The sequence below is a fragment of the Dermochelys coriacea genome, chromosome 5 (assembly GCF_009764565.3).
Source record: "Dermochelys coriacea isolate rDerCor1 chromosome 5, rDerCor1.pri.v4, whole genome shotgun sequence".
Taxonomy (NCBI): domain Eukaryota; kingdom Metazoa; phylum Chordata; order Testudines; family Dermochelyidae; genus Dermochelys; species Dermochelys coriacea.
The window spans coordinates 13,189,489-13,204,535 of record NC_050072.1 but is presented as its reverse complement, the minus strand read 5'-3'; the positions used below and the strand labels follow the sequence as shown (position 1 = coordinate 13,204,535).

General features: G+C 44.3%; 1 protein-coding gene across 2 annotated transcripts in view; it reads left to right on the top strand.

The window, feature by feature from the left end:
* Positions 1-15,047, top strand: part of LOXHD1 (lipoxygenase homology PLAT domains 1) — a 299,746-nt gene that overhangs the window by 272,160 nt on the left and 12,539 nt on the right. For both annotated transcript variants that reach the window (XM_043514533.1, XM_043514532.1), the window contains 2 exons: positions 2,426-2,611; positions 13,014-13,184. In XM_043514533.1, the coding sequence (XP_043370468.1) occupies positions 2,426-2,611; positions 13,014-13,184 (357 nt within the window). The remainder of the gene's footprint in view (positions 1-2,425; positions 2,612-13,013; positions 13,185-15,047) is intronic.

The following is a 15,047-nucleotide window of genomic DNA, read 5'->3' as shown; positions in this document are numbered from 1 at the left end:
CACTGACTTGACCTCTTTGTTTTGTTTGTCAATTGCATGTCAAATTTGCTGCAGTTCCTAAGTGTGTCTGACTGTTTCAAGGAACCAAAAAAAGTCAGTTAGGTGAAATATCCATTGATTCAGCAATTTCTGTTCTTTTCTTTCCCATCTTGTACTAATTGCTTGTGAGGTTACTGTCACGGCATGAGGCCTTCATAAGCTGCTTCCTGCCAAGAAGGTTTTGCTAAAAGCCAGTTGGTTCTGTGTTTTTTTGAGACCTTGCATTAATTGGGAGCTTGCCTCTTATAAGAAAGTAGACAATTCTGCTTTCTTCATCACCTCAGCAAGCTTTAGGGCCATGAAAGGTACTGCCGACTGAACTGCATGAATCCCTGGTGCTTTCCTTCCTTCCTTAAAATTTTCTCAGGGAACTGCTGAAAATTAGTTCCAATTTAACATAAGCAAAATGTCATGTGGATGTGAGACATTTATTTGACTGTCCTTTGCATGCAAGTGAGTTACTTTTGCATTGGTTCTGTTTTTCTTTGTGTAAAGATGTATGTGGTTAATACAAATTTGGAAGAATGTGTTATAAAGTATTGTCCTGCAGTGAAACTTATTTTGTCACAAGCTTTCCAGGTTCCTCACATTTTCCCCTTGGCACTTGAGCAGAGCTGTACAAAATTATTGTACAGATGATGGGTTTGCAATATGCTTGTACAAGAATTGGCTTGAGGCCTCTAAAGTCTGAAAAATTGGGGCTTATAGCTAAGGGTGGCAAAGGCTGACTTTCTTTGTGAGCCAGGTTTGGGTTTGATAATCTCTTTTTCAGTTGCCAGAATTAGAAGGCCCCTCAGATCTGATGCAGCAATAGAAGTCCAGCCTCAGAAAAGCAAATTTGCTTCTATGAACCAGTGCTTTATTATTGAACTATAGAAGATGCCAGGCAAAATGCTAAAGTGCTCATAATTTCACCCATGCCCATGTGAAATTCCATACTGGGTACCAGATTGGTATAGAGGCCATCTTAGAAATGCTTCCTTTCTAGATTGTTCTGTGGTGGGATGAGGTGGAGGAGAGACACATAAAATAGGCGAGATTTTCAAAAGCACTCAGTGTTGGCCTAATTCTGTTCCCACTGAAGGAAGTGAGAGAAGAATTAGGCCAATGCTGAATGCTTCTGAAAATCTCACCCACTGTATTTGTTAGATAAGCACACATGTGCATAGACACTGTGTGATGCAGAAGAGACTAGAGGCAGATAGGAGGAAGGTAAGGATGGTGGTGCAGCTGGGAGAGAAACTGAGGGCACTTGAATGAGGCACACGGAGGGCATTGTGCTGAAGAATGGGGAAAGCAGATGAGCTAGAATTCTGCTTGACAAAGGGAAGAAGGCAGCAGCAAGATGGGCAGTATCTGGAGGGCCAGCCCGTAGAGCACGACTAGCCTCTCTCCCATGTGGGAACACTTTGAGGATCAGTTTGGGGCCACTACTTGCCAGGAGAGGGAAATGGCAAAGTGGGAAGGGGCCCTGGCAGGCCAAGAGAGGCCTGTGGCAGTGAGGAGGAAGGTGTCCATGCCAGCCCACAAGCCCAACACAGAGCATTCCAACAGATACTAGCTCCTTGACCACTAGTTTTTCCATGACTTTTGGCATCCTGCTCTTTAAGCAAAGATGATATAAATCTCTTACTGTCAGCTTCCCTGCCCTGCCTTTAAGAGCGTCTGTGCTGGGCCCCAGTGCAGTGCTCCTGCTGCCTGCCTTCTATGCAGCTGTGTGTCCTCTGGCCCGTGATGGGCTTAGAATGGCTCCCAAGAGCTATCACACCATGCTATTTGGGAGATCCCAGGCTACCCCGTGAATTAGAACTGCACTACTGAATGGCAGGCAGTGGCAGGCAGCCATGTTCTTACTGTATTACTCTGGTACAGTCACCAGGAATGTTAGGATGAAGCACTGGACTGGGACTCGAAAGACCTAGGTTCTGTTTCCAGTTCTGCCACTGGGCTGGCAGGTACCTTGGGCAAGTCACTTCACTTTCCCATGCCTCAGTTTCCCCATCCATAAAATAGGGATAATGACAGTGCTCTCCTTTGTAGAGTGCTTTGAGATCTGTGGATGAAATGTGCTATATAAGAGGTATGTATATTATCATAATTATTATGACAACTTGCGTATAAGGACTTGCCACTCACACTAAAGTTGTGGGAACAAGTTAAAAGTATCCGCTTGTTACCTGCCTGCTGTGAAGCCTCTCTTTGCTGGTCCAGCAGAATCCTACAAGAATCAACTGTAATCATCACCTCTTCCCTAAGAGTTTTGCACATTAGAACAAGAATCCCAGTCACTTTTAGCCTGCCGTCTCTGTACCCATTTTGGTTGGCTTGGTAATCATTCAGAGACATCGTAGCAGTTACTGTGTTGTGTTTTGCCATCTCCTTCCAGGGGCTGGTACTGACGCCAACGTGTCCTTGATTATGTTTGGGGAGAACGGAGACAGCGGGACTCTTGCTCTGAAGGAGTCTAACAAGTCTAACAAGTTTGAAAGGAACCAGATGGATGTTTTCAATTTTCCCGACACACTGAGCCTGGGAGACCTGTGTAAGGTGCGCGTCTGGCACGACAACAAAGGTAACCAGACTGACGTGAGTGGCTTGGTGAAGGGTGGGATGGGTAATGGTCTAGAGCTAGGAGAGACAGCCAGGTCTAGTGGATTTGGCATGGACTCAGGAGTTCTAATTCCAGCTCAGCCACTGACCCAATGCGTGAACTGCAGCAAGTCACTTCACCTCTTTGGACCACTGTTTCCCCTGCCATTCTTTGTCTGTTTAGTCAGGCTCTCTTCAGGGAAAGGACTCTCTCTTACTATAAGTTTGTACAGCGCCTAGCAAAATGGGGCCCCTCTCTCAGTGGCGGCTTATGAGTACTACTGTCATACCAATAATAACCTCTATAGCCATCTTTATATTCTGCAAAGTGCCAGACATCCGGCCTCTGCCATCCTCGCAACATGACTCGGTTAATGGAAAACTTTATTAACATGACAGTACCACATTCCAGCAATTTAACTTCATCAGTCTGACACTGACAAGCAACAGAGTAATGTAGCTTGGTGTAATGCACTGAGCTTTAGAAGATAAAAACCATAAGGATCTGTGTCTATCTTTATTAAAATCACTATATTATATGTAGAGTTTGCAGGGCTCTGCCTTTTACTGTTTGAAACCTTAAATGAATTAGGGAGCACAGCATTCAGTGCAGCTATATTCATTAGGAGAACTATGCAGATGCCAAGTAGCATGTTAGCAAACTGTCCAAGAAGGTATTACCCTAGTTCATTGTGGCTTCATCTTGTATCTTGGCTAACAACTGAGTTTCTCATCTCAAAAAGAAGATTTTGCATTCACACTTGGTTTTCATTATAGCAGTACATGTAAATGAATCAAATGCTGACTCCTCTTATTCTTTCTCTCCTTACGGACAATATATAGGAATGGGGAAGGTTGTGACCCACATGGAATTAATGTAAAATCATCCTTTTGGATCAGAATCTCAAACTGAAGGGTTGTTTGCCGTTAGTCTCCAAATATAAACTTGTTCTGAAACGGCTGAGTAAAAACATAAGAAATATGAATTTTCACTTAACTTGGCCTCCATTTCTGCTTGCACACATCAATGCAAGCATAACTTTGGATCCACAATTATTTGCACCAACAACATAGGTCACTTAGGTGTGTGGTTTCTGTGTCTTCAAATTAGGGTTTAGACAAGTAAGGGTCTAGACCAATTCTCATTGAAGTCAGAGGAAACACTCCTATTGACTTCATTGGACCAGAATGGATCAATACTCAAGATTTCAGACACAATAAATTGTAGACATACAATTTTCACCTGCAAATGTAGAGGCTCAAAATCTGAGCAGTATAACATGCCAGGTTTTCGTGGGCCTAATTCCGTGCTCACCCAAACTCTACTAAAGGCCAGCTCTCTATCTCTGATTGACTGAGCACTTAAACACTACAAAGGCGCTATAGAAACACATAATAGCATTTTGGCTGTGCAGCAAGTGCAGGCTCCACATGATTTTTTTGTGTGCCATGTTTGAAAGCAGAGGCTGATCAACATGGACTTGCAAATCTGTTTTCAAAGAAGTTAGTAATTAAAAATATTACAAAGAGAATTTTTTCCTTAACAGAACTTTTATCTCCCCGATGATAAATCATGCTATCAAAATTATAACATATCCATCAGACGCAAAGCAGATCTGAGAAAATTGCCAATGTTTATGTATATAAATACATACACTGCAATCTCAAATTCTTCTTATTCCCCCAATGTATGTTTAAAACTGTATGTAATAGGATTTTTGCCAGATTTAGGAGCTATAATTTTGGGCCCTATGTAAACTATCTGCCCAGGTTTTGTTCAATATAAATTTACTTGTTTTTTTTTCCCACTTGTAAGAAAGAGAATTGTGCTTTAAATCAGAACACATGTCATCTTCATTGATCATTTTGAATTTTAATCCTATTCTCCAAAGCACTTGCAACCCCTCCAGCTTGGTATCGTCTGCAAATTTTATATGTGTACTCTTTATGCCATTATCTAAATAATTGATGAAGATGTTGACCAGAACCAGACCCAGAACTGAACCCTGTAGGATCCCACTGGATATGCCCTTCCAGCTTGACTTTGAACCACTGATAACTACTCTCTGGGACAGTTTTCCAGCCAGTTATGCACCCACCTTATAGTAGTTCCATCTAGGTTGTATTTCCTCAGTTTATTTATGAGAAGGTCATGAGAGACAGTATCAAAAGCCTTACTAAAGTCAGGATAGACCACATGTACCGCTTTCCCCATCCACAAGACTTGTTACCCTGCCAAAGAAAGCCAGTAGATTGGTTTGACATGATTTGTTCTTGACAAATCCATGCTGACTTTTACTTATCACCTTCTTATAACATTTCCCAAAAACATGACCAATATTGAAATATGTAAGGCCGCTACTTGGGTATCTCTACATACTATGCAATAACTCACAACTCTGATACTGTGTTCGGCTCGGCTGTACTTACTTCCATACTGGACTCAACTTTGATGTGCCGGAGTCCTGAGCAGGGAGGGTGGCCTCAACTGGAAGAGGCGTGGCCTCAACCGGAAGAGGTGGGGCCTTTAAATACCCCAGTCCTTTAAATCAAGATTTAAAGGCCCCGGGGCTCCGGCTGCAGCTTTTAAATCACCCCTGGAGCTACCAGCTACTTTTAAAGCGCCGCCCGAGCCCCACTGCCAGAGCCCTGGTATAGCGGCGGCAGGGCTCGGGCAGTGCTTTAAAGGGCCTGGGGCTCCCCACAGCAGCCAGAGCCCCAGGCCCTTTAAATTACCACCGGAGCCCTGCTGCCACTACCCCAGGGCTCTGGCAGCCGGGCTCGGGCAGCGATTTAAAGGGCCCAAGGCTCCGGCTGCTGTGGGGAGCCCCGGGCCCTTTAAATCACCCCTGGAGATACCAGCTGCAGAGGAGGCTGGGAGCCCCAGGGCTCAAGGGCAATTTAAAGGGCCCAGGGCTCCCCCGCAATGGCCTGAGCCCCTGGCCCTTTAAATCACCGCTGGAGCCCTACCGCCGCTACCCCAGGGCTCCGGCAGCTGGGCTTGAGTGGCGATTTAAAGTGGGGCATGGGTGGCACTTCAAAGGGCCCGGGGCTCCGGCCGCTGCAGGGAGTCCCGGGCCCTTTAAATCGCCAGCCTGGATAAGCTGGTCCAGTCTGGCACGGTGTACCGTCTCTTGCCGGTACGCCATACCAGACCGGACCGGCTTACTTTCACCTCTGAGTGGAGCACCCATAAGGACACATCTCGAAGAACCACAATTACTGAACAGATTGAGCAAGCATTTCTTCCAAATTCCTTCCTGGTTTGGGAATTAGTCTTGACCATCTCCAACACCTTGATCCAAAGAGATTCAAAGAGCTTAATTACTGAGAAACCACATTTCTCTTTATTGTCATAGAAGTAACAGAGAGAAGAGAGTCACCATGTAATTCAGTCCATTCCTCTGCCAGAACAGGATTGTGCCCTACATAATATTTAGTAGCGTGTTATCTGATCTTATTTTAAATATCCCAAGTGCTTCCACCACTTCTTTTTGGTGACTCTTCCACAAGACAATGAATCCCATCCACCTTTGTTGAGATAGACACAACTGGAGAATACCTTCTTTCTGACTATACCTGATGGTCCTTAAAAGAACTTATAAGCTATGGTCCTACTACTGTAGGTCTTCCATTGCCTAGAACTTGCGCTCACTATATATCACAATTCTGAAGGCTCCATCACTGTAGTATGTAGGCACCAACCCAATTCCAGTCCTTTCAGACCATAATAAAAGAATACATTATGAAAAGAAAATGAAGGACTCTCTGTGCACTTACTAAAGATTTAAGTTTCAAACGCCAAAAGTCTTTTCTGAAGCTCTTTAGTGAACTCTTGATGGTTATCCACGTGTTCTGTGAATCCAGTGCCCAGTTTTGTTCCCTGCCTTTTTAAAATCAGCCTGCTTGAATGTATCTTGAGACTCATCACATGGAAGTGGGTGAACGCACTGAGCTCCTATTTCAATAAGAGTTGTCGCAGTTCATCCGCTTTATTCACAGCTGGGGGAAAAGGCCCCTTCCTTGTATCTGTCTATCACAAACATGTGCTGTGGGCTTTAGAGAACAAATAGAAGACAATCATCCTTCCCCAAAGAGCTCACAGTTTTAGACAGGATACAAAAAATTATTTAAGCAAATAATATTGGGGAAGGTAGGACAAGGGTCACATAATAATATTACATGGTTACTCATGTCTATCAAACTTAGTTCATTATGGTAGTATCAGAATTCTCTCCCTCTCTCCTCAATCCCAGCCGGGAGCACCCTCCTGCACCCCAAACCTCTCAGCCCCATCCCCACCCCAGAGCCCGCACTCCCAGCTGAAACCTGCACCCCTTCCTGCACCCCCACCCCAGCTCTGATCCCCCTCCTGCCCTCCGTACCTCTCGGTCCCAGCCCAGAGCACCCTCCTACACCCCAAACTCTTTATCCCCAGCCCCACCCCAGAGCCCGCACCCCCTGCCAGAGCCCTCACCCCCTCCCATGCTCCAACCCCAATTTTGTGAGCATTCATGGCCTGCCATACAATTTCTATTCCCCGATGTGGCCCTCAGGCCAAAAAGTTTGTCCACCCCGAGCTAGAGATTGATGAATCTGCTACAGCCTTGGCTAAGAGACACGTCTTCTCATGCAGTCGAGGCTTATGTGTTAAGCTCCAGAGATCCCAGGTTTGATCCCGGCTGATGACAACCAGGGTCTGTTGGCGTTACAAGTGCGAGCTTGTCTGGCATATCAACTGGAAAGACTCTGAAGCACGCCATTAAAAATCCTGTTAGCCTTTTATTAATGATGCAGAAAAGAAGGGAAAACAGTTAAAGCATTTGAAATGTAAAGTATTGAATGAGGCGTAACAGCATCCCTTGTTCCCTTTCCCTGTAGGCAGTCTTTAGAAGGAAACTATCCTGTCTGGCAGTCTCTTAGAGGCTACCAACGAGGGTCATAACTGTCCTTTGGGGAAATAAGTCAGTTGAGACGGGCAGGAGTTGTTGTTGCTGTTAAAGTCTGATTCTGTTTCCTAGAAGCCAGCAAGACAAACACACAAAGAAGGGAAGAGAAAAGAACAAAGATAGGCAATGCTGTTTCTGTCTCTGGTGTTGACTCTCGCTTGTAACCTCACTGCTGGAGAAACACAAGCACAGCATAGAATTCTGTCAGCCACTCCGAGACCTGGCAAACTTGTACCAGCAGCCGGCTGTTTAGGGCACCGCATTTAACTGCCTATTTCTGGTCACCGGCTTACTGCAGCTGGGCTTCAAGCTATACAGACCTGGCCAGCTAAGCCAGACTCTTATTACAAAGAAGGAAAAAGGTGAGGGATAGGAAAGAGAATAAATAAAGTGAAGAAAGAAAAGAACACACCGGGGGGTGAAAACTCCCCATAGTTTCTTATTTGAGGACCCCAAAAAGGGAATGATGGGTGGAATAGACTATACCCTCATTATTTTGTCCATCAGTTAAGCCTAAATTCTGATGTACCAATTTTGGTTTATTGCTTTCCATTTCCAAACTTTTCTTGTTTACCAGGTATGATCTTAACACAGTCCTTGAGTTATATCAGTAAGCCTTTTTGTTTGGACTCATTGAGTCTCTGTCTTGCTTTATCACCTTTTCCCGTCAACATTGGTTATTATAATTTATTGTGACATTTTATGATCTTTCCACTCCAGTTTTACAATTGAGGTCACAAATAGGGTAAGTTTGTAGGCCCATTTACCACAACAGAACACAAATGAAGTGAAATATACAAGACTGTTCTATTCCTAGCTCTGTCACTAGCCTGTTGGATGATATTAGGCATATCTTTCACCTCCCTGTGCCTCAGTTTCCCCATCTGTAAACTGGGGATCGTAGAATCATAGAAATGCAGGGCTAGATGGGACCTTGAAGTCACCAGGTCCAGCCCCCTCATTGTGGCAGGACCAAGTAAACCTAGACCATCCTTGAGAGGTGTTTGTCAAACCTGTTTATAAAAACCTCCAGTGATGGGGATTCCATAACCTCCCGTGGAAGCCTGTTCCAGAGATTACTACCATGATAGTTAGAAAAATTTCCCTAATATCTAACAAAAATCACCCCTGCTGCAGATTAAGCCCATTATTTCTTATCCTACCTTCCATGGACATGGAGAACAATTGATGAACAACCCTGAACAGATTGGAAGACTGTTATCAGGTCCTATCCTCCCTCCTTCTTTTCTCAAAACTAAACATGCCCAGTTTTTTTAGCCTTTCCTCTAAACCTTTTATCATTTGTGTTGCTCTCCTCTGAGTTTGTTGCTCCTCCTCTCTACAGTTTGTCCACATCCTTTCTAATGTGTGACATCCAGAATTGGACACAGTACTCCAGTTGAGGTCTCATCAGTGCCAAATGAAGCAGGACAGTTACCTCCCAGGACACTTTAATTAATATACCACAGACTGATATTAGCCTTTTTCACAGCTGCATCCACATTGTTGACTCATATTCAATTTGTGATCCACTCTAACCCCCAGATCCTTTTCAGCAGCACAACCACCTACCCAGTTATTCCCCATTTTGTAGTTGTGCATTTGATTTTTTCCTTCCTAAGTTAAGTACTTTGTACTTGTCTTTATTGAATTTCATCTTGATTTCAGACCAATTCTCCAATTTGTCAAGGTCATTTTGAATTCTAATCCTGTGCTCCAAAGAGCTTGCAATCCCTCCCAGCTTGGTGTCATTTGCAAGTTTTATAAGCATACCCTCTACTCCATTTATCCAAGTTATTAATGAAAATATTGAATAATATCAGACCCAGGGCAGACCCCTGCAGAACCCTGCTAGATACACCTCCCAGTTTGACAGCAAACCATTGATAACTCTTATTTGAATACAGTCTTTCAACCAGTTGTGCATCCACTTTGTAGTAATTCCATCTAGACATTTCCCTATTTTGCTTATGCGAATGCCATTTGGGACTGTCAAAACCCTTACTAAAATCAAGATATAGCACATCTACTACTTCCCACCTATCTACTAGCCAGTAGCCCTGTCAAAGAAGGAAATTAGGTTGGTTTGGCATGATCTTTGTTCTTGATACGGACTTCCTTTGGAAAGCACTTTGAGATCCACTGCTGAAAAATGCTAAATAAAAGCATATAAAGGAAATATCTCGCTGATATACTGTCTGGAGTGGTTCACGCCTCAGGGCAGACTGTCAAAAGCGGGGTAGACCCCCCAGACTGGTGGTATGTTCTATTATTAGATTTCACCAGCCCCATAACAAATGTGAACTCCTAAGTATTGGAACAGTCTTACCAGGTGGTCACAGACAGACCCCCTTGGGCATTCCAATCTATCTTGCCATCTAGGCAAGCTGGACTTAGTGATGAATGGTCACTTACACCAAAGGTCACAAAATATTCATGTTATTGCCAGTTCCAACTGACCAGTCACTTACCCCAGGTCAATTTGTACCTCAGCTCTCACACCAAAGACAACAACACTTGTAGCCAATCCTATAGTAAAAACTAACTAACTAAGAATTTATTAACTGGGAAAAAGAAATGAGAGAGTTATTTACATATTTAAACAGGCAACGTATATACACAATTGAGTTACAGTTTATGGTCCCAAAAGGTGATAGAGTTGTAGTAATCTGTCTGCACTGAATGTCTTTTAGGGCTAGCCCAGGTTGAGCCAGGGGCTCTCTGCTTCTGTTTCCTAGCTCCAGCTCTGTGAGAATCCAAACAGCAAAGAGATATAGAATTTTCATGTGAGCGGTCTTTGTTCCCTTCTTCCAGAATTCCAGCTGATGGAACGAGCTTCCTTCATGTAGTATCGTATTATCCTGTGAGAGGGCCATTTGCTCAGTCTTTGTATTGTGATGCTTCACAGTGGCCCACTTAGGTTTGATAGGCTTTTCTTGATGAGTGTGGGGACCCTCCTCCTGCTTGGGTTCACAAGTTCGCAGCAAGCATTTTTTACAGTTATAAAGCAAAAAATTTGTATATCACCTTATAGCACGGGATACAGACATTACAAGTAAGATTAAAACATGCAGCAATTTATAAGCCTTTATGGAGACTAAACACTAAAGACATTTTTACAAGTCTCTTGAACAATACTAACATACAGGTGTGCTGGTCTGGTTTCCAGCTATGAGTTTGTGAGTGTTCAGCTGACTCCTTTAGCCTTGGCAAGAGATGGCACCTCATCTACCAGCCTGTCTCTCCCCACCCTGATGACTCATACATTTGTTTTGCATTTCCAATCAATATGGTTTATTTGTATTGTCCCATTTTACAGATGATGCCTGATATGGTCAAATAGAGTGCTTGGTGGGCAGATAAGCAGGAATAGTGTAGCAGGGCCACGTGGATGGGAATGCATTATCAGATCTAGTGCTGGCAGTGGACAGTATCTAATGTTTTAGAGGAAGACTAAAAGAAAGCCATAGTGCACCCAGCAAATTGTGCAATGCTGCAGTGAGGGAATGGGGAACACAATTGCTTCTTGACCCCCTAAAACAGTCATTTTACTACCTGAAGTGGATTTTTTGAAATCTGTCTCAAGTACTAGTAATTGCAGATGTTATCATTCAGGGATGGCCAAACCACGGCTTGGGAGCCACATGTGGCTCTTTTACAGTTAAAGTACAGTTTGCAGAGCCCCCCTCCCCCCCCCCCCACACACACACACACCTCTGCCTACCAGACTCGGGGTTTCTGCCCTGCAGCGGAGGGACCAGGGGAGGAGGGACTGACATGAGAGTGGGGGGGCACAATTTAAAGGTTCAGCTCCCTCCCCAAGAGCTTGAGTCACCCACTCCTGAGACACCTTCCCTCTTACATTCAGCAGCCCCTCTCTGCAACTCCTAGGTGTTAGCCCCAAGCTCCGTGGGGAGAGGCAACAGCAAAAGCAGTGGCTCTCCCTGCAGCTCCCACCTATTTGCTGCTGCCTCTCCCCAGGGGCAGACCAAGTGGGGCCAGCAAACCCTGACAAAAATCTGGGATCCTCACCTCCCACCCACGCGTCATCTCTGGTTCTGCCCAGCAGTAAGGGAGGTCTCAATAATTGGGAAGGGGAGCTTATAACTGGATTTTTCTCATACAACTGTAAAGGATCTGTGTCTGCAGACAATAGATATGACTAATTAGTCTATGGGGCTGGGGCCATCTTTTCACACTTGCCAACTCCAGCAACACCACGAACAGAAAACAGATGGAAGAACTGAACTGCTCCTTGTGGCTAAGGATGCTTGGAGGAGATAATACGTCTCCCTACATGATACTAAATTGTACAACTGCCAGAGTCAAGCCAGAAAAGGGATTCTGTTTTCCCCAAAGCTCTTCTCCTCCTCCTCCTCCAATTACATTTGTAATGTTTTGCTTGCTATTGAAAATGTCACTTCCAGCAGTGGGACCATGCAGGAAGCCTACGTGTCATAGCCGTGGGTTTTATTAGGACAGGTTTGCTGCTGGGGATCTCAGTGACAGCAGAACAGGCTCGGAATTAAGTACCTTTTGTTAAAAACATTGATCTGGATAATCAACACTTGTTACGGTGATCAGGAAAAAAAGCATGTTTGATAAAGGCACAGCAGTGAACCGGGACTATTCTTAAGACTAAGGTTGTACAAAAAAAAGCAGTGACTGGTCAGTCACTTAGTACTTAATATCTTATAAAACTGCAGCAGAGACAACAAACACATTGGTCTAAGTTCATCCCCAACAAAGTCAATAAAGTCCCTCTAGGCTTTCATACAGTGCAGCTTGGCCTGATCCCAGCCTGATCCCTTCTGTGCTCCTGTTGGCATCAGTTTTAGGTCTTCAAGGAACAGGTCTGTTACAAGCGTAAAGCAAACCATGCACATTTAGAGATGAAGTCAGCCCTGGCATCTACAGCCCCAGAGATCCCCAGACAGTGGGATCAGGGTGGGAAGAGGGAATTAGGTTGCAGGGTTGCTCTAGAGCAGAGGTTCTCAAACTTCTTTTGCTGGGCCCCCCCTTTGAAAATATTCCAGGCTGTGATGACCCCATCCTCCCATTCTCAGTACCGGACATAGCTTTCGTGGCATCAGAGCAGATCCCTACAGAACTCACCATAACATGCCACCCTTAGTTCTGTGCTGCTGCTGTTTTAATATAGGCCCAGATTTTGATCCCTTATTCCTTTTTAGAAACCAATGAATCCAGTCAAGAGGGAAGGTGCCACCCAGCCAGAGTAAGAGGATCAGAATGTGGTTCTTATAGGATAAGCTCCACAGGGGAGCGACCTTGCCTTCTCTGCCTATGTACAACACTGGGCCCACTTATGGCCCTTTCTAAACAAAGGATATACCTTTTCAGTGCCCACAGGTTCCTTCTGGTGATGGGTATGTCACCTACCCAAGCATTATATATTTGTTCTTTTTCACCAAAAAGGAGTTGCACCTGGCTGGCACTTGGAATTCATCGAAGTGAAAGACGCCACCCTGGATAAGACTTTCCGTTTCCAGTGTGATCGCTGGCTGGCAAAAGGCGAAGATGATGGTCAGCTCATAAGAGAACTGGCTTGTGCCAATAATGACATCCTGGAACTGAAGGAGCACACATGTAAGTTGGAGACTTTCTCTGAGAGTCATCGGATGTCTGGAGCTATTGAAACCACTCAGCTGAAAGAAAAGGAGTACTGGTGGCACCTTAGAGACTAACAAATTTATTAGAGCATAAGCTTTCGTGAGCTACAGCTCACTGAGTGTCACCGGACCGTCACTTGGTACTTCTCAGGATTAGTTTACCTCAGTGCCTGTAGAAACACAGCCCCATGGTTTTATGGGAGAAGATTTATGAGGGGGAAGCACACTGAGTCTCACTGTAGGCTGAAAGTGAAGATGGCACCATATGCATCTGTTGATGCTGGCAATATGCAGAGCTGCTACAAGGTTATGTCCTCATTAGAAATAATGGGCTTGAATCTTTGAGGTGGAAAATAAATTCAGTTTCCAAAGGCTTACAGGTAACATTGCCCCAGCTGCCTTGGGGCTGCAAGCTTGACTGTAGGGTTTAAAACCCCATAGCCTTGATTCTGCTCTGAGTTATTCCTGATTGGACACCAAGGTAACTCCACTGATGTCAGTGAATTTACAAACTGGTTTACAAAGTGGTGAGGGAGAAAGCATTATTTTTAATAGCTCCAAGAAAAGTGCCAGGCATGTCACAGGTCCCTGCCCTGAAGAGCTTGGACAATTTATATCATGTCACCCAAGGTATATCTGCATTTGGAGCTTGGGCTGCGATTCCCAGCTCGATGAGACATACCCGTGCTAGCTTTGATCGAGCTAACATGCTAATAACAGAGTGCAGCTGTGGTGATGGGAGCGGCTAGCTGCCTCAAGTACAGACAGATCTGAGATGTAGGCACATCCTTGTGACAGCTAGCCTCTCCCACCACGTGTGCTGCTGTAGCTACACTCTATTTTAATGCATTAGCTTGATGAGGAGACAAACCCATGCTAGCTCTGCAGATGGGCATTACACCCCCAGCTCCAAGTGTAGACACACCCTAACAAATCCTTCATCTTAATTCAACTCTCTCCATTCAATTGGACACCCTTGCATAATATGCCATCTGTCGATCTAAGGTACTTATAAGTTCAAGGCTCTTAAGCAAAGTAAGCAGTCATGAGATAAGAGGGGAAGTCCTCTCATGGATTGGTAACTGGTTAAGAGACAGGGAAAAAAGGATAGGAATAAATGGTCAGTTTCCAGAATGGAAAGGTCAATAGTGATGTCCTCCAAAGATCTATACTGGAATCTCTGCTGGTCAACATATTCAGAGATGAAATGGAAAGGGGGGTAAACAGTGAGGAGGTGCAGATGATACAAAGTTACTCAAGATAGTTAAGTCCAAAGCTGACTGCAAAGATTTACCGAAGGATGTCACAAAATAGGTGACTGGGCAACAAAATGGCAGATGAAATTCAATGGTGATAAATGCAAAGTAATCCACAGTAGAGTACATGATCCCAGCTATACATAGAAAACAATGAGGTCTAAATTAGCTGTGAACACTCCAGAGAGAGATCTTGGAGTCACTGTGGATAGTTCTCTGAAAACATCTGCTCAATGTACAGCAGCAGTGAAAAAAAAAGGGAACAGAATGTTAGGAACCATGAGGAAAGGGATAGATAATAAGACAGAAAATATCATAATGCCACTATATAACTCCATGGTACACCCACACCTTGAATACTGTGTGCATTTCTGGTTGCCCCAGCTCAAAAAAAAGATATGGAAATTGGAAAAAACTGCAGAGAAGAGCAACAAAAGTGATTAGGGGGTATGGAACAGCTTCCATATGAGGAGTAATTAAAAAGACAGTGTTCATCTTAGAAAAGAGATGATGAAGGGGGAATGTGAAAAAGGTCTCTAAAATCATTAATGGTGTAGAGAAAGTGAATAAGGAAGTGTTATTTA